Below are 26,592 nucleotides of genomic sequence, written 5' to 3' on the forward strand. Positions count from 1 at the left end.
TGAAATTAAACTTCATCCTAATTTTTATGGCTAAGCTGGTGTCACCAGCTGCGGCCGGAGCGCAGAGATAAACTCTTCTGAGAGCAGAAAGCCAAGATAAAAAGACATGTTGACAGCAGGCTGAGTGCAACCTGAGAAAATGAATGTCTCTAGGACCAGGAGCATGCACGAGTGGTGACTAACACACAGAGAGAGGGAGCAGAGGGGGGTAAAGGGAGGGCTGGGGTGGGGGTGTTGTCGTCACTGGGAGCTGCAGCAGCAGCATCAGCATCACCGGAATGAGTAACAGTGCGCAACTTGGAGAAACAACTACACTGTCCGGAGGAGCGCGTGTGTGTGGCCGTTAAGTGTGTTCTTCACGAGCCCAGCTGCGACGGTACCTTAAACGTTTTCATGAGGACGTAAAGGTGCCGGAAACTACATCAACTTTCTGTGGATCGGCCGAAAAGGAAGCCATGGATTATATAAAAAACCACAACATTCATCTCTCCATTGTCATATTGACGAGTAAGTACAGAAATACACCTTTACAGTTTTCTATAGCAGAGCAAAATGTTTAACCACCCCACAACTTTCCCTCTCAGTTAAGTCCTTCACCACTTATGGTTTTTCTTTGAATTATTGAATGAATTAGTTTGTCCCACAATAGACAGGTTGACATCCAAATGTAGCGCGAATTTTAACCTAATGGTCGGAAAAACGATAAAGGAAAATGCGTGTTTCAACCGTTATGCTAATAGGAATTAACCAATTAGGAGTTGGTTCACCGAGATTAGCAGTATCGTTAGGTGGCGCTAATTCTCCAGTCAGGTGAGATTCAACAGCAGCAGAAAACACAAATGGTAGGGGGAAATGTAAAAAACATGATACGGCATTAATGTTCGTTTTAACTAAGTCTGTCCTTATCGCATCTGCTATTTTAGATTATGCTACGTAGACTGTGCCGCCATTTTTTCGTCTCTTCGGTGGACGTTTGAATCACGTGCATTTCCGTTTTTATGAATACAACTTTTCCACCTTTACTAAGAGTCAAAACTTTTCCCCCGAAATAAATTAATTATAACCGAGACTAAATAATAACAAAAACGTATTAATGAGTTGATGCCGTTTTTCTGCAGGCCCTTTGTGTCAGTCCAGTTAAAAGGGGCCACAAGTCGTTTATGTAGTCCAGTGTTTAGACTGAGCCTAGTGCAGTTTGATTTCCTCTCTTTGTGTGCCTGTGAATTTACAGCATCTCTCTCTCTCTCTGTCTTCAGACATCTAGCCTGAAGGGTTTTTTTTTTTTTTTACATCCCCTTTAAAAGACGGCAGCAGTCCCTGTGTCATATACTCTTGAGGCACACTTAAGGGAATTTGATTTAAGCCTACGTTCATTTACACTGCAGCATGACAACAAGACTTGGCAGGAAATAAGGCCTGCAACTGCTCTCATCAGAGTTATTGGGTTTGCAGTTATTACACTGCATAATGTAAGTTTTAGCGCTTTTCTAATGTAGTAAAGATAACAGGAAAAACATAACCTTTCTGTTCAAAAGTCAAGGTAATAGGTTAATGGCTAGATGCAGTTTTGTTAGAAGCCTAATTGACACATCTCAGCAGCACAGAGTCATTCAGTGTGCTCAGTTCTTTGTTCAGTATTCAATTCTTTGAAAAAAGAAAATAATGATAAGATTGCTGCTCATCAGATCCGAGCAGGTTTAATGTCATATGAATGGAGTGAGTGTTCACGACCAGCAGAGGGATGTCATGTGTGCAGGGACATTTTGATGAACTCACTTGGATCCAGCAGAGATGACTTACGTGCATCACTGCCACTCCATCCTTCTTTAAATGTCCCCATGGAGCACATTAATTCACCTTTTAAATGTTAAGTAGTTGGATCACCTGCTTCTGAACACCAACCGAGTTTTCACACCAGTGCTCGTTTTTCGAGAAGTAGTCTGGAAAATGTACTTTGTACTGTTTCACAAGGACTTCTCCTCTCTTATGTAGCACCACATGGTCTTGTGTGCTGAACGTTTGTATGTACTGTAATTTATCTGCTTAGACATTCAGAAGCTCCATGCCAGAAGTGACTTCAGCAGCACCACATTTTCTTTTACAAAAGAGACACACAGGAGGAGTGAATCTCTTGTCTTCTCTATTCTTTAACAGCCACAGAGGCTGGGCCAGTGTAAGTGCCTCTTACTGCAGTCAATCCCAGTGACAGGAGAAAACCCAGCATGAGCTTTGCCAAAACTCACAGTATTATGTCAGATCCCCTCCCTGTCTGTTCCTGAATCGTATCCAGCATGCAGCCTAGTTGAGCAGCAAGTGAGGAACAGTTCTCTCATACCAGCATACAGATGCATTACATCAAGCCCAGCTTCTTAAAATTACATTTATATTTTGCTAATTTGGAAAAACAAACATGTTTTACAGTAAGTGAACTGTAATGCTGCTCAAGTTAAATTTCTTTCTATCTGCAAAATGTTTAAATATCCACTATATACCTAAAGCATGATGAAGTTTTTACTGTTAAGTTTAGTTCATAACAGCACATGGTTGAATTTATGTATAGATTTTGATCTAGACACACCATGTGTACTATATTAATATTAATCCCAAACCACAATCGTTTACTAACCTTGAAACTCCCTCCAATTGACTTACTGACAGAACAAGAACAAATACTCATTGTTTTTACTATTTTATGATGGCATGTTGATCGACTGACATCACTCCATTTTCCCTGCAGTATGTGCGTGTTTGCTGTTAGTACTCTTTGCATGGTGAAATAAATACTTGCAGTGCAGCCACTTCAGGAATCTTTCTGTATATCGTGGCCTATTTGTGCTGCCTGATGTTGGACAGCAGAAACACAACAGGTATTAACGTTGTTGTCTCAGACTCTGTTAACTGTTAACAGCTTTGCCACATGCCACGTAGCATCTTTTGAAAGTGACACAGAGGGGTGCATAGCCAAAATGCAAAGATGCCATAAGTCTTCAAGAGAAAGTGCTTCTTTTTACACTGACTCATGCCAACAGTTCGGTAATTTATGAGGAAGATTCTGCTACATTTGCAAAAAATACATTTGCACTATCTTAAAAGAATTTTAAATTGATTAAAAAGATAGAGTACAGAAATTCTGTTTCCACCCTGTAATTCATTGTCTTCGCTATACTTCAGTTTACTGTCCTCTTTCCTGCCTTCAGTAACAAAAAACAGATGAATTACATCCTCAGATTTTAGCCCTGGTTTTGATTTGACTTGAGCTTTTAGTTTATTGAAGATATTGCCTGACTGAACCAAAGACTTACATAAACTGATTTGGGGTGACTTCAGTGAATGTTACTAATTCATACTAAGACCAGCGAGGCTCTTAGCTAATGACTGTGGAGATGTGACTGCAATGAAAATGTGTGCTTCAGAAATAAACACTCTGGGTCATGTAATAAATGAAGATGATTTGTTTTGAGTAGTTGATTAAGCAATGACTCTAAAACACCACAGTGTGAGTGTACCAGTATGTGTATGCATGTTTGCATGTGTGCGTGCATGCAGTTTTAATTATTTCTCTCAAACTAATCATGATTTTGATCTTGAACTTAATCTTAACTTAAACTTAATCAGTTTGAATCTCATGAGTACAGTCAGCTCATACCGTAGATGTCTAGATCTCTCTCTCTCTCTTTCTCTCTCTCTCTCTCTCTCCCTCTCATAAACACAGACACACACTTTCTCTGTTGATATATTTGTAGACAAACACAAACTCAGCCCTAGCATTGTGTTGTTTAATGTTTGATCAGTTCTCTTTGTTTGAATATAGGTGTGAAATTTGCCTCATAAAGTGTAATCTGCACATATTTTGAACATCAAGGGAAGCATTGTTGTTAACCATACCTTAAACCAAGAGGAGATGGGTTAAGGGTTAAATTGACTAGTCTAAGTCTCCAGCATGGTTGAGAATTATGTGCTTATTCACTGGAATATCTCAGGAGTCAGATGTCTTGCTGGTATGTTATAATCACTAAGTTCAACCTTTCTTCAGAGGTGCAAATTTTATCACTTTTGCATCAGACTTCCACTTTTCCCTGCAAGATGCCTCCTTTGTTTGTTCTGCCTTCTTTCAGAATTTCTCTGGCAGGTTGTCTGGACAGACTTAATTTTTTTCTTCCTTTTTTCTTTGATCAGTTTGTGTTTCTTGTTTTCCTCATCTGGAACCAGCAACAGCCTGTAACACAAAGTGACAGAGACTGTGCTTCCTCCTGTATCCTTGTAGTTAAGTTGCCGAATGAGCGTCCCATGTCTGTTGCTCAGGTAGTGTAATGATGTCGAGACCAGCAGATCAAAGCTGCACCTCCGGGGCATCACTCTGCTGCCTCCATTACAGACAGATGAGCAGCCAGCTGTGCATCCCTCAGGTTCAAGGCCAAAGCCGATGAGATGTGTTTTTAATTCTTGTCATCAGAAACAGTAGAGAAAGGCAGTGAGGTGGATAAAAATAGGCAAGAGACACACTGGGAAAAACATTTGGAAATAAAACATGACAGAGCTGATTGTTGGTAAGAAATTCAAACAAGCGTGTGGTGGCTTGGAATGAAATGTTACACAATGTTGCAAAAGGTCCACTTTTTCACACAGAGGCAATGTATTTAAGAGAAATTTAGATGGAAATCAGAAAAGGAAGTTTGCGCCAATCTGTCATTATGTAAGTAACCGCAGGTGGCTGTTATTATTGGTATTTTCAAAAATTATTTAACAGGAGGGTGATATTATTTCATTGTCATTACCTGTCATTTTCATGTTAAACCAGCAGCAGAAAGCTTGAAAATGACAGTTCTCTTTGAAGTTTGGTGGACATATAAAAAACAGGTTCTACAGGTGTTGCGAAAGAATGATTTAGTGAGAGGTATTTGTAAAAAACAACAAGAAAAAAAAAGTAAAATACATAAAATAAATTGATAAAATGATTGTCAGTTTATTGATTAGTTGATGATCTACATCAGGGGTCTCACACTCAGTTTCATCCTGGGCCACATCGGTATTTTGGTTGCCTTCAAAGGACCAGTTGTAAATGTAATACTATAAATGTATCTATGTTTTGTCGTATTAAATGATTGCCTCTGCAATCTGTTATCACTGGTTTTAGTAAGAAATTAATTAATAACTAGATCTGAAAGCAGAAGTCTAACCAAAATAATGGCGAGCAGACATTCAAGTATGCAGCTATTGACATACCTTCAGCACACACTGCTTCAGAAATGCACCTTCTGAAAATCACTTTGACATGATAAGCTGGTTTTCATTGCTGCATCATGTTTTGCTCTAATTTTCACAGACATAGTCTGTTGAGAATGCAGGCTGGCTTTTAAGTCTTAGAATTTTTGTTTATTTTTGCTGTGTCTTTGTGTTTGGTGTCAGAGTGCAGATGAAAATTTGCCACTGTCTCGCTACAAAGAAGACATATGGGCTTGTCTCCATTAAGCACGAACAAGTAGTCAGTTTCCCATCTCTGATTAAATTGCCCTCTCCCTGCACTAACTTTTCTTTTCTTAAATGTTCTGCTCAGCTATTAACAGTACTAGCTGAAACCACTAGAGTGCCATCGCTGGAATCAGCTTTAAGATACTTACGCTTGTTTATGCCTAGCATACATAACTTGGTTGTCTGATTTAGTTGTAGTTGTTGTTAGTAGTTTTACTAAAATGTTCAGTATCAGATCTTGTAATCCCGTGTAATCCTAATTTCTGTGCTATGAGGGTAATATGACATTGTTTTTTTGTTTGTTTTTTTTAATCTTGGTCAGTCAGTGGAGATGAACAAGCAGTGGAACTGCAACATTACCTAAAAAATGGAGGCACAAAGATCGGCAGCCTGAATTTCCTTTTATTTATTTATTTTTTTTAAAATGAGCTTTCAATTTTTTTTCCTATTGAGTTGTCCGCTTCGCTCTGTCCCTGTTGGGCTTCTCATTTCCTGAGTTTCAGAGGCAGAAGCTCAGAGTAAAGTGATGACTGGTTTCCATGCGGGAGTTTCAGAGCTTCAACAAAACCACACAACCACCCTCCTCTGAGAGAGAGAGGAGATGCATATGGACAGACACAAGTGCAGACGTGAAACAAAGACTGGCCTTTTGATCATGAAGCCTGATGTTAACTGTATAATTCTCAGCTGTCTCATAGGAACAAATCCTGTGCATGTTAAGCATGCCTCACACACTCTGCTTCTCCTCACAGTTATCCCTGCATTAATCTCCCTGCCTGTGCTGTTGTGGCTGTCTTGACAAACAGGAGGCTATATTGGTGTTAAAGTCTGCTGTCTGTGGTAGTGTAGAATGCTGTACAGTTAATGTCAAATTGGACCCTTCCACCCCCACCCAGTGTCTGTACCCTTGGTTTATGGACAGTTTAGAGACTGTTCTTTTACACAACATAGCAACTTATTCTTTGCAAACTCACATGGACCACATAATGTGAAGTGCCAGATCAGACTTGGATCGCAGACCTTGGGTTTAACGCATGTGATCTTAATGATCACTTCAGTTTTTTTAAAGCAAAACGAAACTGCAGGTTCCAGCTTATCATATGTGCAGATCTGCTATTTTCCTTTGTTATACGTCATTGTAAATCAATGCTTAGGCTGTTGATCAGACAAATTAATTGATTAACTGATGAATTATGATTAGACTTCTGTTTTGCATAATTGTTTTGTGTTTTTAATTTATAATGAATACAATTGTTTCTGTAGTTGCAGCTTTAATTAGAAGTTACCAAATATCATATTCTGCTACTAAACATTTGATAACACTTTACTGTGAGTCTCTTTTGCATTTTAAACAGCAAACTCAGAACATGCTCAGAGAGTTTGGAGAAAGAAGAATTAATGATGGAGAGTATATTTCACAGTTACAGAAACCACTGTGCATCCTAGTAGGAATGTTATTTATTACTGAAATCTCAAATTTCTGAAGAAAGATATTTTACAGAAACATTTTTAAGGTCCCTCTTAAGTTCATTTTCCAACATCTGTGCAGCTGTCTTTTTTCTTTCTTCCTTTACGTGACATGGAATTCAATAAAGTCTAGTCTCAGAGATGAAAGTGTTTGACATTTCACAAGCCCCAAACTTCCATGTGGTGAAGAGTAACTTGGCTGTGACTTGAGATTGTTAAATCAAAACAGCCTGCTGGCAGAGTGAAGAAAAGGACAAAACTGAACAACAGAGAGTTCGGTGTCACATACTCAAAGTCACATGTTAACATGTGACCAGGTTTCTTGGGCACTTGCCAAAACAAGGTTTACCAATAATCGAAATATGTCAAAATTTATATTTGTTATTTATATATTTTAAGGCTTTAGAAGGGAATGAATGGGAAACAGCTGAGATGGTGACAGACCCAGACTGACATTATTTTATGTGTATTAAGGATATTGTAAACAGGACTTTTTGGAATTTTTGCCTTCTATATCAATTTCGGATAAATTGACAAACAACATTTTGTTACTAGGAAGCATTTTAATCTGTTTGAACTTGTGTTTTAAATTCTCTTTTCGGAAACATTTCTTTTTCACGCTGTCAAAAAACATTAGTTTTAAGTCAGTGGGCAGAAGATGTTCATTCAAGTCCAGGAAAGCAAAGCAGTGGGTCATAAAGGAGTGCTGGTGCTGGTTGGTCACAGTGATGTTTGGGCCTAATTTATGTTTCAATGCTGAAGTGAAAACCGTGGCAGTGGCTTGAGTGAAGTGTGTATAGACTTTTCATAGACACTGCTGTTTGATCTCTGTGAAGGAAGGTCAGCTCACCAGCCCAGCAGGACTGAGTGGGAGTTTGACTTTGTGGTTATTGACTAGAGGGGTGGCTTCAGTCCTTCCTTTCAGTCCCCTCATATCAGGGTTCTGCAGCATAGACACTGAATTACTGCAGTGCTCACAATCTGATTTTATATCCTTTTAGTAATAGATATATACATGTTATTTTTATTAATGTATTGACTTGCTGTGTCAAAAAATAGTATTCAAGTAAATCACTTGAATAGCATTGATTTTCAGTCAAGGCTGAATCTCTATTAATTACTGTATATACTGTATAAAACTACATTTATGTTGTATCTACAAAATTTGAAGCCTTGCAGAAAAAACGTCCTCCAACATTGCCAACAAATTTACTTTTCTTTGCTTTCCAAAATAAAAAACAGGAGCATTTTTTTTTGCACCAGAGCCATTACAAGTAACATTCATTACCCTTTTCTCTTCTCTCTTTTCTCTCTCTTCTTTCTCTCTACTGCAGTAGTTAATAGATTTCTTGATCCATTGGGAGCAACACAATAAGCTGGAAATGATGAATGACTTTTAATCAAAAATTAGTTTGATGTGCTGATCACGTTAACCAGTATTGTTCAGTAGATATGGAGTAACATTATCATTTATTTGGAGTCATGTCTAAGACCTTGCGATAAAAGTCAGTTATTTACTATTGTGTGTACAGGGGGATTTTTGAGCTTTTGCACTGAAAACAATTGCAAAAAATGCTGATGAGAGCTGACTTTACTGAAAGCAGTAAAGTTGCAAGCTGATAAGTATGAAACTACTATCAGAAGTTGGCTAATTTAGCATAGCATACAGAATGAAAATGAAGAAACAGCTGACCTGGCTCTTTCCAAAGATAAAAAATCTGCTAAGCAACACCCCTAAAGATTGTTATATTTAACACGCTATAACTTGTCCTTTCACCTTGGGACAGCTAGCTGTTTCCCCCGTATTTCGACTGTTCTATGTGAATATTATCATTCATTGTCAACAAACAAACAACATTGTAAACCATCAAAAACCAAATGCTTATTGTTCATAATTTGTTCCTGTTCAGCGCTAGCTCTTGTAGTAAGTGACCAGTTAGTTTGAGAGGCATATCACATACATTGTATATTTAACTCTTCATGACAAGAATATATCTCGTATTGATGAAAAATGCATTACAAAACCACATCACATTAAGGTAGGAAAGCTTTTCAAAATCGTCATCAAGCTTTCAGTCAATGCAACTCTAATCAAAATCACATGTTCTGTTTCCGTTTCAGCTAAATTGTCCAAGTCACCTTGGATTAAGGTGCTTATGTGTATGCTGACTTTTATCATCATATTCATATGTGGTTGTCAGAGAAACAGGTAAAAGATACATGATACGTCTGAAAGTCAGGGTGTGTTTGTGTTTAAGAAGGACCGTCTTAAAAGGAACTACATACCAGTATGATATGCCAGCTAATTGAAGCCAAGACGCAATCAGTTAAATCATAAATTGAGTTATAGGACTTAATTCTTTTGGAAATACTGAAAGCCTGATTCATTGCACATGAATGGGTCTTTCAGAAGTGTGTTTGTATGCAGACAGGCACTCGAGAGTCTCAGTAATTAAAGATGCACATATTTTGACATGGACATGCATAAACGTAGTCCAGTTCTTATCAAAATTCTGATAAAATGAAACGTCTTCTCTAGAAGGAAATGACCATCTTAGCCCCAGTTAATGTAGACATGGAGCTGAACGATTGAAAAGGTATGGAGTATCTTTAATTTCCTTTTGTATGAGCAATTCAGAACTCCAAATCTGTTCTCTGGCTAGGCTTGAGATCACTTAATGGACAGAGTGGGTCATTGTGAATTGATGGACGGACTGGTGTAGTATCCATTTGTGAATATATTTCCATGGTGCTGATTCACTTGAAGCAGCTACTAATGAGTTCCCACTTTTGCTGTTTTTTTTCTTCTGTATTTTTTGTCACAGTAAGAGAGCCCCTTACTGAAAAATGCAAAAATTATAATTTTTGTTCCCATCTGAAATTCTATTTTTTAGACTTGATTGTCTAAGTGTTTTGAGAACAGTTTTCTGAAACCTCCAGTAAGAAGATGCATTTTATTTTCAAACCATGAGCAAGTTTGGGTACTGAACTTGGTACCGTATTTTGGTATCTCAAAGTGCATATGGGTTTGAGAGTACATTAGAGTATAGAGAGAAAAATACAGAGCAAGACAATGTCACCCCTGTTCATGTGGCAACAATTTTCAAAACTTCAAACAAAAAACACTTGCTGCGATTTCTGTAATGCGAAATGCATAACAGTCCAGGGCAACATGGGATACCTGGTAAAACTCAAATATATATCTAAAGAAGAGTGAAGAGTGTGTTGTGTTTGATAGCCTAAAAGGGAAGTTTTTTGTAATTTTTGTAATTACAGAGAGTGTAAAATATTGAAAGAAACATTTGATCTTCTGCTGTGTTTCTTAGACCTCCATGTCTTGCTGGAGTCAATTTAGCAGAGTTTACAGTTGTAGTTAATTTTATTATCAACACTTATCTTCCATCTACCTGTTACTGTCTGAAAGTTATCACGACAGAAGACCAAATGAAACACACCTTGCTTAATTTGTATATTTCTCTGGGCTTGAACACTGTTAGAAGTTTTTGGGGTAATGTAAGTTCAGTCAGTGCAGCAAGACATAATACATAAAAACATTGGCCCAGTATTTGCTTCAGTTTCCAGTAGTAATGAAGGCTGTCAGCAATTGTTCCCAGGTTGCCTAAATGTTTATTCTTCTTACTCCTCTGGGCCAATGTAGATCCCTTGAGAAAGTTTTGAGTTTTCATTTACAAGTATAATTCCTCTATTTTTTAATGACCTTGTAGATGAATGACATAAAATAAGGGTAAAAATTTGATTTATGTTTCAGAGTTGTGCTGGTATCCATGAACGGTTTCCAAATATGTGTGGGTGCGTCTGGAGCTTAATAGATGAGGTTTTGGGAGGTGATAGCAGTTTTCGCTTCTTCTGGACCTCTGAGTGCAGACAAAAGCACAAATATTTGACTGCAGATGAAAGACGGAATATGAAATTTAACGACAACATGTTTAAATTTCAGATTTAAGGCTTCCTTTAGCATTGCTTTTGAAGAAATAAACCGTGAACTGATGTTTTTACAGTTACAGAGCTCCCTCATAGTTTCTAATGTATCAAACACTTGAATAAACACTCCGTTCCCGTTTTAGATTGAAGATCAACATGTTTTGACCTGCACATTTTGTGTCTGACATCACCTAATTTAAAACTCCCAGCAGAACAAAAAGATCTGTACTTTTTGATAAATGTTTCTTTGGGTAGGAGTTTTCCTTGTCTCAACTGAAGGCAGAAGCCACAGTATTTCAAAATGTTCTCAACTGCAAATCTATTTTTACCTCAGGGCATTATGACCCTGGCAGTTATACTGTTGTGATGAAAAACTATCATTTACATTACTGTTTCATTCTCAAGAGACCTGTTACACATATGTTACACATTTTGCGCAAAATGTGTAACATATGTGTAACACATAACATATGTGTTACACATTTTAGTAGTATTTTTCAGATATTTTCAAACATCACTGTAGGACCCCAGTTGCTTATCACCTCCAAGATTATGAAACTTCAAAGGATAGAGGATGCACACTAAAAGTCACTGAGTTCAGTACTGATCCAGAGAAGGGTCAATATAGCTTCAACTTAATAATGGGTTAACTTTGACAGTGTTCATTTGTTTTCCACCAAAATATTTGATAAAACAATATCCTCTCATAGTGACCACAGTTTATTTAACTCTTATGTTCAGCTTTAGGCACTGGCAGCACTTTAGGTTTAGGTTAGGGAAAGATCATCATCTGGTTTAATACCCAAATAAATCTGCAGTAACTGACACAGTGTGTTTATTAATATTTAACCAGGACAATGAACTTTTCTTGAGCTTAACCAAAGTGGCATTGTCGCCTAAAGCCAACAACAGATGGGAGTCTGAATGTAAACCCCGGACTCTCTGGTGTCACCGTCCCATCCTATGCTTTGTATGGCCTTCGTCTTCAGCCTTCGTATTGCATCCAATAAAGACAAATTTACTTACAATTAATAACTTGCATTAGGCATATCTGAAAATTCAGTTATGTTATTTTGAACTTCATTGATTGATTTATGGTAAATATGAAGCTTCAGCCAGCTGGTCAGCTGTCATAAGTACCCCGGAATGACATATACTTATATTCAAGTGACAAAGCCCCTCAGCACGGTGGTGCAGTGGTTATAGCGATGGTGCCTCATAGCAAGAGGGTTCCAGGTTCAAATCCCGGTCGAAGCCCTTCTATGTGGAGTTTGCATGTTCTCCCTGTGCCTGCGTAGGTTTTCTCCGGGTTCTCTGGCTTCCTCCCACAATACCAAAAAAGCATGCACATTAGGTTAATTGGCTACTCTATATTGCCCCTAGGTGTGAGTGTGAGAGTGTGTGGTTGTCTGTCTTTGTGTGTTGGCCCTGCGATTGACTGGTGACCAGTCCAGGGTGTACCCCGCCTCTCGCCTGTAGTCAGCTGGGATAGGCTCCAGCTCCCCCGCGACCCTGACGGATAAGCGGTATAGAAAATGGATGGATGGATGACAAAGCCCCCTAGGGGCCATATGTCACGCTTGTCTGTTGGGAGCAATGGAGGAATTCCTTTGATTGTCCTTTGGTTGTAGAACCACAAAATCTGTGTAATGCGAAGGTTTGGGTGGATGGATTGGTCAACAAAACATTTTTGACATGAGAGACCGCTGATTGCTTCCTGTTTCCTCTCACAAGTGTGTGCGTGTGTTTCTTTCAGCTATTATGACAATCGTTCCCTGTAATGTGTTATTAATGCTCACAAATTAATGTGTTGTATCTTGTTTGTTCAATCTGTAAAAAAAAGTTACAGTTCATGGGAATTATATATTGCTTTATTTTATGTCATGTTTTCCCACCTCTGTCTCATACATACTCAAGATCTCTAAATAGCAAAGATTATTGATAGTTCTCTGAACACTTCTGGTTTTCACTGGATTTTGGTTTTTCGCTACCCAGGAAGAGCAGGGTTATATCTAGGTGAACCAAAGTGTGGCTTATAAAGAGACCCTATGCAGCCTCTGATGTGTGGCAATCCCTGGCACCAGTGCTCTAATAAATACATTTATTTAAGTTCAACAGACACTGGCAAGAGAGTCTCTCTTTATTCATCGCACATTTTGTATCCAAGGCAGTGCTTTGATGACACTTTATACTCTGCCGAGAAGTCAGCACATACGTTGAGTGGAGAGTGAATGCTTGTGGGTGAGAGCTTTCTTTGATTACAGTGTGTTTTATTCCTAATTTCTTCCTCAGACACCCTCATAAATGAAGTGCAGAATTCTGAGCAACACATGAATGTGCTCATAACTGCACACTTGCACGCAATTACAAAGGCTTAGACACACTCAATAACTCTCTATGTTAACAAGGCCACTGGTAAAATATTTACAGTCCAAGCCAGTGAGTGCTGTTATTATGTGAGTTGAGTATGTGAAGCCGTAGCTTTGAAGTTCCTCTTAGGAGCATTTTTGTGTTTTTCCTTGTCAGTGAATCCTCCTCTAAGCCTCCATCGGCCTTCACACTTGATGCAGGGAAGTTGTCATTTGAGGGGATCACGACTTTGTTGAGCAGGCAGAAAAGGATGAAGCTTAACTCTCAGAAGATTAAGACTCAGCATAAACTACATAGAGATGGATTCTTGGCCTTTTAAATTTCCATATTACATGATTTCTTTTGTCAACATTTTCACTAGACTCAGAAACCATGCAGCACATGATGTTCAAATTTTGCCAGTGGGGAGTTGTAGCACTATTGTAAAGGAAGTGGACATGATCTCTATTGTCTGTTAATAATCTGATAGTCTTGGTTTTAACTATGCCAGTGCCATGGCTTTATGGATGCCAATGGTCGTTGGTTGCTCTGTCCAGTACTTGGGCTCAGACCGAAATACCTGTACAACTGTTTAATGGATTACTCTTACATGTTTTGGATTTATACCCAGACAATGAATGATGATGACGAGATCTTTTTTATGTGGTTTTGAGTCAAATGCCTTGATTGCCAATTTTTTACATACATTTGAACATTCATGTTCCTCTTGATCTTGTTTTTAGTTAAATGCTATTTACAGGTTGCACTTTTGTGAACATGTGAACAACACTTTAGATTATTTTAAATAAATTATTTTAAACCTGAAATTAACTACAACCAACAGCAGTTCTTAAGCGAAACAGTGGCACTGGACTCGTGATACAGCCTTCATTCTACTCTGAGACAGCCTTTGCTTTCCACAGCATTCAAAGTCACACTGTTCAAAGGCACAAACATCAGCCACCGTCCTGGACTTTCATCAAAGTAACTAGCTGCTCTGCTGGCTAATGATGAGGATCATTTATTTTTATTCCCTCATTTATCCTCTTTTCATCTTTTTCAAGAGAATGCCAACTTGTTTCAGATTTTTTTTCCCCCTCATTTTTAAAATCTGATCATGGCAAAAAGGGTACAAGTGACAAGTGAAGAAAGGAAGTTTGAATTCTGGGGGGATTCCCAAAAAACTGTTTGCTGTTTCATGCTGATAATTTGTTAATGTTTTTTCCTTGTCAGACTCTCTCATTATGGACTATTTAATTTTTCCGGTTTCAGTTTTCAGCAGTCTATCCATAGCTGCATTATTCCATAATTACTCATAAATAGCTAGGCTGCCCCTCCATCGCTATCATAACTGCTTTTAATAAATTGTCCTTTAAATAATCCCATTGGTCTTGCTTGACCTATGAGACCTTGCCTTCCAGGCTCCAGAGAACAGTAATGTCTCTGTCCTGAGGCCATTACAGGGATTAAATTGCAATGACCCAGAGAGATACACTCAATTCCCTCACTGTCTACTGGTCATGCTAGATAATATGTTTAATGTTATGTCACATGTGACGTGCCCACCCTCTCAGCCATCGTGCAGAACAAGACCATGTCTGCCAGTCATTTGTGGTGAGTGTTTGGTCAGTGTGCAGTGTCCCTATTTCTGGATCATCACTTCGTCTCATACATCCATCTGTCTCTTACGGGTACTGAAGCCATTCCCAGCATGCATTGGGGCGAGGCACAGTGGACAGGATACAAATTCAAATTTATAAACCCATGAACATCTTAATGTTATTACGTGCGTTTATTCACATTAATGTCATGTAAATGAACAATCAACACATAGTAATACATTATTTTTTACACAATAATAGTAGTCTTAATAAAACAATTACAGCAGAATTACAAGAGTACCAGGTGAAAAGTGACATTAATAGATAGAAGTTCAAAGCTTTCCCTTTGTGAACCGGATGTGAAAGTTGGGCTCTCTGTTACAGAAATCATTGGATTCTCCTTAACCATCTGAATGATGTCTTAAGGACAGCCTGTAACCTGATACTTATTTTATGTCTTTATGGAAATAAAACTTCATTATCATTCACAATGAAAGTTGGCTGCCAAGCAGATCTTTATCTGTCGGAGTTAAAAAAAAAAAAAGAAAAGCAAAAAAGGAAGGTAAGATGAAAGCTCTTATGAGGAATGACTAGTAAATTGCCCCCATATTGCCTCATCTATAGCTAATGCGTTGAGAGGTTGGTCACGCAAAAATGTTGCAAAAAGTGCCATCAGACTAACATATTGGAGGAATCTCAATTATGTAAAGTATCTTGCATAACAGTTAGTAATTAGTGTTTTTCAAAGGGTTAAGCCCAATACATCAAGATACACATGTCTACTGTAAATAAATGTGTTTATATAAAAAGTTTTCTACAGTTTCATGTACTTTTTTAATTTTATTTATTTTTTTAAATAGCCTCATCTCATTTACAGTTTCCCATCTGTTTGGGTTCTTGATACCATATGAGAAACATCAGCCCTCTAAATCACATGAAAACACACATGTTAAGTATTTCACACTTGAAAATGATTATTTAGATGACAAGCAAGACACTTCATTTGTAAACTGTCCATAAAAAGCATATGAAACAGTTTGACACAAGTAAGTTTCGTGCCGTTTTCCCAAGCCAAAACCATAACAGAACTAACCAGTCATGAACATTGTTTCTTTTGACCTTTTGTGTTTCCCCCTCATCTATTATATTAATTAATTAATTGATTATTGTTAATTATTCATTCATTTAATTGAGATAGCAAATACATAGAAATACAAATAATACTGTATTGCATTTCACTTTATTTTTGTCATGCCTGGTGTTTTTTGTTATGCTTTGTCTTTTGATTTCAGTCCATGTGCCATGTTTCATGTTTGTCTTGTCATGTGTTTCCATGTTTTATGTTCAAGGGTTATGTCATGTCCTGTTTTATTTTGAAAGCGTCTCTTCCCCTGTGTGCCCTGTTTTCATGTAGTTTTGCTTTTGGTTTTCTTGATTGCTTTCTCCCTCCTAATGTGTGTCACCTGTGTCTCGTTGTCTTGTCTATTTAGTCCTCCTGTTCCCAGTCACCTGTGTCAGAGCGTTACTTTTGTGTGCCATGCCAGGAGTTATTTTGTCACAGTTTGCTTTTAGTTCTCAAGTCACAGTAAGTGCGAGCCTGCTTTTGTTTAGTTTTTGATTAAAAAAATAAAGACTTTTTGCCTTTTGACTCTGCATCGGGGTTCAGCCCTTTTCTGCGTCAGCGATGCCGACTCTTCCTGACAATTTTATCTTCATTTAGGAATTAAAAATATTCTACAGGGCAGCCTATCCTAGCACACAAAGAAGGACAGTGAAACTGGACAAGTCACTACTCTATAACAGGCCTGACACGTGCAGGCGAACATCACACCTAAGGCCAGTTCAACTCCACCCCTTGTGTGTGTGGACGTGTTTTAATTTTCTCGTTATCATTTGGCAAATTTCCCATTAGATGTAGGCTGTGTAGTTATTAACTCCCTCAGTCGTCTCAGGAAGATTTCAAGCAACCATGTATTCCTTCAGCACACACTGGAACGCACTTTAAATTTGCACTGGGTGGAGTGCTAGTTCCAGCTTAAACAGGGTGATTTGTGTGATTAGGGACCTTAAAGTGAAGGTACAGCAGCTTGAAATACTGTGTGTATGTATGACGTAAGCAAAACAAGTTCTGTAACCACTCTTTCTCTCTGTCTCTCCTCAGTTAGTGGTGCCTGCCACGCTTTTTCTCAAAAATTTCTGGAGGAGAACTTCTCAGACCAGTCATTTCCTCATCATTTTGGCTCAGAAGATGAAGGCCAAAGTAAGAACTATGCACTTTACAATTTCGATGTATTCCTTGTACAATGACAATAAAGTCTTCTGATTCTTACTGATGTGCTGACACAGACATTTACTCAAGCACAAACAGAAAGCAAGTATTGCTGTGATGACCTGTGTTGTTATTATGTGCAGCAATTACCTGAATGAGTCATTGATCTGAATAAAAACTGGCCTGATGAGTTGTAGCATGACTGCACTGTTAGATAGTGAAATTAAAAGGCTGACACTAGGAAAACAGTTTGGTTCTGAAGATACAAACCAGCTGCGTTTTTAGGTCATTTTTGATCAAAGGAAGCATATCTTTTGTGGATTCATGATGGATAAATGAATGAGCATCAGTGAAATAACATATCCCCTTTATCCCCAGAGGGATTCTTAGGGCTATTTGCTAAATTATCTATCCTGACCGTTTCCTCTCCAGCCATCACATGATGTCTTGAACGCCTCCTCTTTTGTCATCTTGTTCACCAAAACCCCCCAAACACAGACAGACACACGGTCGCTCATAATATACAATGGCTCTCTCTGTTTTGCTGTTGGGAAGATTTTGGAATTCAGTTGAATTTAGAGGACATTTGGGCCATGAGCCAAGGAAGTGATTACTCTGTGGTAGAGGTCATTTTATTTAATCCATTATTAACAGTTATTTTTGATGGTATTTTTGAACAGATCTACTGTTTATTTATGCATGGTGATTTTTTTTATTTGAATTTTGATGTACTTCTGGATTTAGAAATAAATATGAATTATATTAGGATGGGAAATTCTGAGGGTTTTGAAGCATGAGGGAATGACCTCCTAAATTTGCTTTTGTAAGATTACATAATCTAAGAGAACTGGCCCATTATGTTGAGATCATGGAATATTTTTCTGGTGATCCAATAGACTATAAACTTTTTCTCTGCCTATCCACACTTTATTAAAAAACCAAAAAAAAAAAAAAAAAAATAAAGTTTGGCTGATATTTGGGGGATTTTTGTTCTCTACAAAATGTTGTTGAGTAGTTGGTTTTGAAAATTAAAGATCATATAAGTGAAAGATAATAAGATAATTATGTTATTTGCACCAAAACATTCCATATTTGCTTTCTGGAAATTATGAAAATAATATGTAAATACAGTATTTAAAAGAATCATATAAGCACTACTTTGGCAGCTGTAAATGATATGTCCTCTTTCTTTCTCTCTTTAGTCTCTTGATTGTGTAAAACTTTGGATAGAAGACAAAAATACCACCTTTCCACCTGACTTTTTCTGTTTTTTATTAAATTTTTTATTATTTAAATTCCTCACATTTCAAATGAATGCTAAATTAAATGCTACTTTCTTCACCTTCCTGTTTTTTCAGTTTCCACCTGTGATTTTGAGTCACTGTGCCTCTGGAGTTTATCAAATCACAGTGACCAAAGCGACTGGTTGGTGGTGTCTCCACAGCAACCAGAAAATGTACAGGCTGGGATGATACCTGTGACTGACCACTCACTAGGAAGCTCTAATGGTAGGAGTGCAGAGACTCACTGAGTATAAATTAAATGATGCTTCAGGATACTGTGTTCAAGGCAGTGATGAAACTTCAGTGGTGGATCTTTGGACTTGCTTATACCCTGATGCCCAGTTTGCAATTTATCCAAATGTTGAAGAATTTGTCAAGTGGTTTACAAGAGAGACAGTATTATGAAGAAGCTATAAAACTGCCAGACATGAAATTTCTATTCTGTTTTATTACTGTAGGACACTTCCTTCTCCTGAGCTCCTCACCTGCCGCTGAGGCCTCTGGGAGGTGTGAGTACCGCTTAACCAGCCCAGTCTTGCCAGGCAGCAACAGGTACTGCATCTTACAGGTAGCTCTGTATGAGGCCGGTCCAGCTTCGGGGAACCTCACGCTCTTAATCAAGCCAGCTCTCTCAGGTTCAGCTGTTCACTCTGTTGTCCTCAACCACAGGAGCCGTGATGACCACAGGTTAGTAAACACACTAGGAACAAGCTCTCCATGCCTCGGTGATGCTGTTTGTACAGAATAGGTATTCATTTGTGGCTGTACTGTTTATGCGCTGCAACATGTCAATTTCATTAATGTCAAAAAACGAAACGTGCACCTTTACTGATTGAAGTGCTTATCAATTTGAGGACCAGCCTATAAAATGCATAAAAGCACCTTAGATCCACTGCGATGAAAGGTGACTGAGGCCTTCAGACAGAGCAAGGGCACTAAAACTAATACCTTTTACATCTGTGGTACAAAAGTTCAATCAAAAAAATGTTTCTTAGCTTTCCTGTGGGACAAACTGTAGATTTGTGATTATGGGGACAGCAGTCCCTTGTGTATTGTTTGTGAAATGGGGACAGATATTTCCTATTGATCTAATACTGAAGGACAGCCATCTTTAGAGCACCTAAAAGCATTCATGTCTCTAAATGCAGACTCTGGAAATGAATTTATATATAATTGGTTTGGACAGAAGAGGGCTGGCTGGGCATATGCAATAACTTTGTTCATTGGCTTTATTAATGTCTGTGCAGTAATGGACTGAGCAGTTGCATTATGAGATACACACAGAGACAGCAGTTTCATTTATTCAAACTCACTATTCATCTCACACTAACCTATGGATATAACTGCTTGATGGACTGTCCATTTAAAGCACTTTTACTGTAGTCCTGTTTAAAGTAGTGATGTTTCACCTGAACTAACTGTTTTCAGACGTCAGCAACTGTCTTTTTTCCCTGCAAAACAGACGCTTAATGTTCCTGGAAATATTATGTTTCCAATAGTGAAAAATTACTCAACCATTCAGCTGTGACAAAATCAGGAATGGACTCTGAAAGATGGAATGTAATGTGTCAAGTAAAGCACGGGGAATTCATTCTTATCTAAAATTAAAATGTGTCAAATATGGCTCATTATGTACTGTTTGAAAGCTGGTGTTTTGTGAGTTGTTGCATGTCAAGTGAGAGCTGAGGCAGCCAAAAATGGTGCCACTTTGATTATACTGTGTATTAAAGGTACCCTGTGGAGCTTATGCCCAATAGCAGACAAATGTTTTGATGAGCTGTATAGTTTATATAATGTGGTGAAGTATAAACTCATTGCATTTATTGCATTTTGGTGAAAATGAGGATTTAAGCCAGGTGGTTGTTTGCAAACTGTTTTAAAATACTTGCAAGTGTTAAGGCTATTATAGTGTTTCTTTAAATATAAATATACAAATTATACAAATTGTCAAAATTATGTGTTACAGCTGTTCTTCATTATATTTTGTAGACTGATGTCATTTATTTTGAAATGTAGTTAAGTCATTGATTTCTAAAATTAGTTATTGACTGCAGATTAGCAGACAAGCCAGTAGTAAATGAAGGACGTTATGAATTCCTACATTTCTCTGTGATTGGTTGATGCAGAGCTGAATGGGTAGTCCTGGAGTCTGTGATTGGTCAGGTCGACGAGCCCTTTCAGGTGACCCTGCTCTACACTTCTTGTCTGGGGGAAGATGGGTCCACTGTTGCTCTGGACTCTCTGGAGCTCATAAACTGTGAACCAGGTAAGTTCATCATGTTGTGTAGAACATTTGTTTCTTCTTATATGGTTCTTTTACCAAACAGAGCAAACAGAAGGAATCAGCTGTACAGTCCGTAAAGTGGAAACCTGCTGACTGTTTGTTGACAGTGGCACATATTTGGAGAATCTTTTATGTGGTTTTCACAACACTTGAAAAGAGAGACACTGGATAGTTGTTAGATACACCTGTACAATCTAATGTAATTGGGAACAAGAACTCTATCATAAATTCTAAATTTGCACTGGATTATCATTTTTACACTTTGGTTCGTTTGCAGTGTAAACTAACAAAATGCAACATGCTAATTAGTGAGTTTAAATTGCTGATAGTCTGATTTTCTCATCCAGGTTAGTATTTTCCTCTTGATCACAGTCATGGATGAACAACCAGCTATTTCCAATTTGAGTGTTTATTAGCAAATACAGAAGTCATATTTTGCAGTGCATTCAGCTTAGTTCTCCATGAATAGAGGATGTGTGATTACAGCAGTGTGTCATTGTTGTGTGGTTGCTGGGATGCAGAACACCGGGTCATCAAGTTGGATGCAGCATGCGGGGAATCTTTCCACTGTAAAAACTCAGGAGGCTGCATCGACCAGAGCCAAGTGTGCAACTTCCACACTGACTGTCCTTTAGGAGAGGATGAGGGCTTCATTTGTGGTGAGTTACTTTTTTTTAATCAAATCACAGGATGCAGAAATGGATGCAGCTTTGAGGAAAATTGTGGCTGTCCATTTGTATTACTTGAAAATGCAGTTGCTTAAGAAGTTTACCCTTGTATGTTGTTGAATATTTTTTTTTTATTTGATTTGATCTGCACCACTTAACTGAGAGTGGGAGTGTGAAAACAATATGAAAACCGAAAGATGTGTATGTGTTAGTGCTTCAGCGTGTGTGACTGTGGGTGGAGAGGTAAGTGAGGCCAGCATACTGTACAGGAGTCCTAAAGTTGAATATAAGGCTGTTGGCAGGCTACAATCAATTTGCATTAGTCTGTTTAAGTTAAGATCCTTGATAAATTGTTAATCCTTTTGACTGGAGGTGCCGGATTATTCCATGCCGAGGGCCTCTGCACAATATATTAAAAGTACAGGAGGTAACTATCATACGGACATTTAAAGTGTGATGCTTAAGTGGAGCTTCTGTCCTCATCAAAATGCAGCTACTTTTTCCTTCATTAGCTCAAAATCTATCATTTGGAATTTGATATGCTTTTTATACATTTTATACTGAAGTCTTTCCTTTTAAGCATCTAAACAACAAGATCTTCCACACTTCAATATGATGCACCTTTGTGGATTTATTAGTGTTTTGAATTGTCACATTGATTGTCTGATTGGAGAAGTATGTTGCAGTAAAAAGTGCATTTTCCGATGGTCAAAACCTTTTATTTCCTCCCATTTCACAGTGTGAATTGTAGCAAGCTTCTTCATTTCCTTTGAAAGCATCATTGACTTAGAGCAAAAGAAACACTTCAACAGAGAACACAGAGAACCAAAAGGCCTGCTTTAGTCAGTAATGAAATCAGTGAAGTCAAGGCTATTTAGAGACCTTGAGTTGTGGATCCCCAGGGGAGGGGAGCTGGGTCACGGTGAGTGCTGGTATAATTTTTTTCAGTCACCAGTAAAATCTATCCTGTATGAGTGCTCGTAAAATAAGGGACAGTCTGACATTTTATGTATGACTTTTTTCATCTCAAGATCTGAATTTCATCTCTGTGTCCAGGGTATATGGAATCAGATTGGTCTCCATAACAATGAAAGCTCACAAAAGGATTCATAATTGTGAATGCATTTTGTGGTTTATGACACAAAATTATTAATGATTGTAAATTTAAAATATCCACATATAAAAAAGAAGGCTCACAAATGCATTTCTGTTGTACATATTTCTCATTGTAATTAGCATCCACAAATGTATGAATTTAAAAGTATTTGCATTTTTTATCAAATACATTTGGATGTTGAACCTAAATAAGCTCATTATCAAAAAAGAACTATTTCTTTAACATGTCTCTAAATAGAAAATATTTTAAATACTGTGAGTGATATCGTGGTGATGTTGTATCTTAAAATATGTTTTTGCCAATCACTACAGTGGCAACTAGCATGCCAATTCATTAGATTTTGGAGTTGTTGGAGGGCATTTTTCATTTTCAAGTAAAAAAGGTTTTTTGCCTGCTTTCAGACCAAACAGAACATTTATTTACGCTGGATGCAAAGCAGTTAAATTGTTATCTGTGATCTCATATGACTGCAAATGCCAAACAAGCACATTGCCTGCAAAGTCTTGGAGAGATCAGGACTCTCTGACCTGCAGATTCAGTGTAACAAGCATATGATAGAATCCAGATAGTGAATGTGGAGAGTAAAGGAACACACACAGCACACAAGGCACACACACTAAAACATCCTTTGATGTATATTAACTTTGCGTTGCTAAATACTGCAAGAAGGAGAATAAAGGGGAAAAGACAGACTTTCCAACAGCCCTGATCTCTGCTTTAGTGAAATATGACCACAATCTTCTTCCTCCCCAGGTGTTCTTCCATTTGGCTCACATTGTTCTTTTGAACATGATGCATGTGGATGGTCCGTGTCCAACCAGCACTCAGCCTGGAAAAGGGTTGCTGGAGATCAGCTGCTAGAGAGAGAAGACATGCAGAGTGTCACTCTGCAGAGGACACCAGGTTGGCTGTGTGTGTGTGTGTGTGTGCATGTGCATGCAGTACACGAGAAATAAAAATATTAACACTTTATATCTCCTTCCATTCTTCCATTCTGGTGAATATAATGAGTAATTGTGGTGTGTGAAGACGTGGTTGAAAAGTGAAAAATGATCTTCTGTCTTTTCTATTTACTGCAAATCTCGTATGGCTTAGGGTCAGAACTCATCAGTTTTCTGTCAAACAGGCTTTTCAGCTAATGTTACGAATGCCCTTTTTAGATTACTACCATATGAAGTTACACTGCATGACCATGAAGAGTTCATATGGATCCTTTAAATCCAGCTGCAGAACATATTTGTGCGAACAGAGGCTTTATATTTAACCTGATGTTACTAACTTCTTTTATTACTTTTGTTTTATAGGCTGCTGGTTCTTATCTAGCAATAAAACAAGCTGAAAATGTATGGCTTTAAAGAATTCAACACAAACCTTTCAAGCTAATGCTGTGTTTCTTATGTTCATTGTTTTGATGACACTTTGGTTCATGACATGGTTAACACTTTGTTGTTTCATGTTTACTGTGCACCCCTAGGGCACTTCCTGTTTCTGCAGGTAAAAGAGAATAATTCCCTTCGAGAGGCATCCATTCAAAGCTCCATGTTCCCTCCCCCAGTCTCTGCAGCAGCCTGCCAGGTCAGTTATTTACACAGATACGGTAGTTTTGTCTGTTGGCATATTTTCGTTCCCTTTTCCTTGTGAGGCAGCAAAAGATTTTGTCAGTATGTTAACTTGAAGCTGAAATTCTGTTTGTTTTTCTGTGCAGATGCGTTTTTCTCTGTACCTGTATGGGAACTTTAATGGTTCTTTGATGGTGGCTATAGAGGAGAATGGGACCACCACCACACCACTGGTCTGGGAGAAAAATAGTGAGTGGACGGGCAACTGGGAAGATGTTACGCTGCAGCTGAATGGCCTTCATCGTGAGTAAGTAAAAACAAAAGAGCAGAGAAGGAGATAATTATGTTCAATCAAGCTGATTTTGCAAACATACTGCGTTTGAATTCCTGTCACCTTTTACCTAAAGAAAGCACCTTTAATTCTCTAAATACACAAAATGGCATGTGCTTTTCTCCAGGTTCAGTATTAAGGTGACAGCTGTGTGGGGACAAGGTTCCAATGCTGATGTCGCTCTTGATGACATTGCAGTTGGAGCAACCTGCTTCGACACAGGTAAGCCGTTGCTGTTGCCATCACAAATCACCACAAACTCTACCATTTAAGTGTAGTTCAAAATGTCCAGTTTGTTGGATTGTTTATCAGCAGGATCATGGAAAAACTACTGGCCCGATTTTCATGGTGGAAGGGTGTAGCATGGGCTAACTTCGTCGCTACATTTTTAGCCTATTGTCCAACCTCACACCTGGCACACTATTGATTGATTGATTATTGACTGATTATTGAATAGCTCACTACCCAAAGGCTGATGACCAGAAATGTGTAAAAAAAAGGATTAATGAAGTTGTTCATGTAAAACATTAAATATATTGTTTGTGTTTTCAATTGAATGTATGTCCAAAAGTACATAAGTTGTTCCAACCTTTTTAAAATCAGGGTTGTATAAACAATTTTGGGCAATAAACGGTAAAGAAAACTTGAATATATTCGGTGCCACTTAGTCAAAAGTATTAATTATTGGTATTTATTAACAGATTTTCAGAGAAGTTGATATGTGCTGTTTCAGAATTTACCTGGCCAACTGAGTAATACTGCTTGGTAGAACATTCCACCTAGACTGGAAGGTGGGACATTGCACACAAAACTATTACAGAATCACAAAATGAAGGACCCGCAGTGCAGATGCATAATATCTACAAAATCTACAAAATAAAACCAGACAGTAACTAAACAGAGACTTCAAATAATCGCACAATACAAAAACTGACAGTTCTTGCACTTTCCCATGAACAGCATGAATGGTGAGGTGTTTTATTTTTTGGTTTATGGATGTGAGCAAGTGGACACCTTTTGAGCGGTATTTTATGCTGACTTGAGCTATCTGTCTTAATAGCTTCAAATAGATTTCCCCCTGGGGTAGTTTTGCTGTAGTTCAACTTTTTTTTAAGTTTGGCACAATAGGTAGCTTGCAACGCCATGTCGCTTCCTTAACACTGGCGTCTGCTTATGTTTCTCCTTATTACTTTTCAAATGATCAGTACACTTTATGAAATTGAACTCATGCTGAAAGAAAGTGAGAACAGTCAGAGAAATGGAGTCCTCCCAGCAACTGAGATTGATTGCTGAGACTAACTGATGACTGCTGTTATGTGCTCAGAGCGGTCGTCACTCTTTCATTTGATGCCCCAGTTAAGTGATTGGTCGTGACGTGAGGGTAACCAACATTTAATGCTTTGCTGCAGTTGGGGTACCGCAATATGTGTGCCAACATTCCTGTATCAGTGCCATTAGACTTTGTATTATTATTTGCACAATCATGTGAAAGGATTTTTTGTTTTTTATCCCTATTGAAGTGTTCCGGGATGACTTCTATGATCCAGAATGTAACAAAGATGATACACAGATGTAATTTTTACTTTGGTGCACTAGATTATAGGGATGAATCTGTTTTTGTTTTGTGATTTAAGGAAAGGATTGTGTGTTCAGGAAGGCACAGTGATAACAGTGGTATATGGTTGTTGCTCAGCTGCAGTTAGGCAGGATTGGAACATTTTCTGACTGATCTTAGGGTCAATTCAGGATCCCTGAGTAACTTAAATTAGGTTATTGTTTCTCCCTTTTGCGTTTATGTTCGGGTCTCGTTCTGGAAATTTTTTTATGGTGTTTAAACTAGACTAGACTAGGCTCCTCGCATTCGTTTCAGTGAAGGGCCAGGCAAAGGACAGGTCTTGGGTAGGGCAAACAACGCTATCATGTAAAAAGTCACTATACCTGTATGCTATTATGATGTTTTCAGGAATTAGTCTGAGGTAATGTCTTCACGCTCATATATAATAACCTTCCTTGAACTGTTCTCTTTTCCTCTGATCCATATCACATTCTGTCTGGATTTAATTTATGCTTAAGTGACATGTGGTTGGGTGACCGTGACTCCTTTTCTCTCTTTCTTCCTACTTTTCTCCCTGCCTCTCCTCAGATTTCGACTCTCTACTGCCCATGGCAGACTTGGAGGATTTCTTAAGCCCCCTCCCAGAGCCTTCTGCCTCAGGTAGTGTGCAGCTTTAGCTATCACCTTGTATACCTTGT

At 38.2% G+C, this 26,592-nt stretch overlaps 1 protein-coding gene across 2 annotated transcripts in view; it reads left to right on the forward strand.

The window, feature by feature from the left end:
• Positions 1-227: 227 nt before the first annotated feature.
• The window catches only part of ltk (leukocyte receptor tyrosine kinase), a 46,661-nt gene continuing 20,296 nt past the window's right edge, over positions 228-26,592 (forward strand). For both annotated transcript variants that reach the window (XM_046412494.1, XM_046412495.1), the window contains exons 1-11: positions 228-507; positions 16,990-17,088; positions 18,456-18,605; positions 18,839-19,067; positions 20,507-20,646; positions 21,186-21,323; positions 23,203-23,352; positions 23,924-24,024; positions 24,155-24,315; positions 24,467-24,561; positions 26,483-26,554. In XM_046412494.1, coding sequence (XP_046268450.1) covers positions 456-507; positions 16,990-17,088; positions 18,456-18,605; positions 18,839-19,067; positions 20,507-20,646; positions 21,186-21,323; positions 23,203-23,352; positions 23,924-24,024; positions 24,155-24,315; positions 24,467-24,561; positions 26,483-26,554 — 1,387 coding nt within the window. In that variant the 5' untranslated portion in view covers positions 228-455. The remainder of the gene's footprint in view (positions 508-16,989; positions 17,089-18,455; positions 18,606-18,838; positions 19,068-20,506; positions 20,647-21,185; positions 21,324-23,202; positions 23,353-23,923; positions 24,025-24,154; positions 24,316-24,466; positions 24,562-26,482; positions 26,555-26,592) is intronic.

This window comes from Scatophagus argus, chromosome 15 (genome assembly GCF_020382885.2).
Source record: "Scatophagus argus isolate fScaArg1 chromosome 15, fScaArg1.pri, whole genome shotgun sequence".
NCBI classification, from domain to species: Eukaryota; Metazoa; Chordata; class Actinopteri; family Scatophagidae; genus Scatophagus; species Scatophagus argus.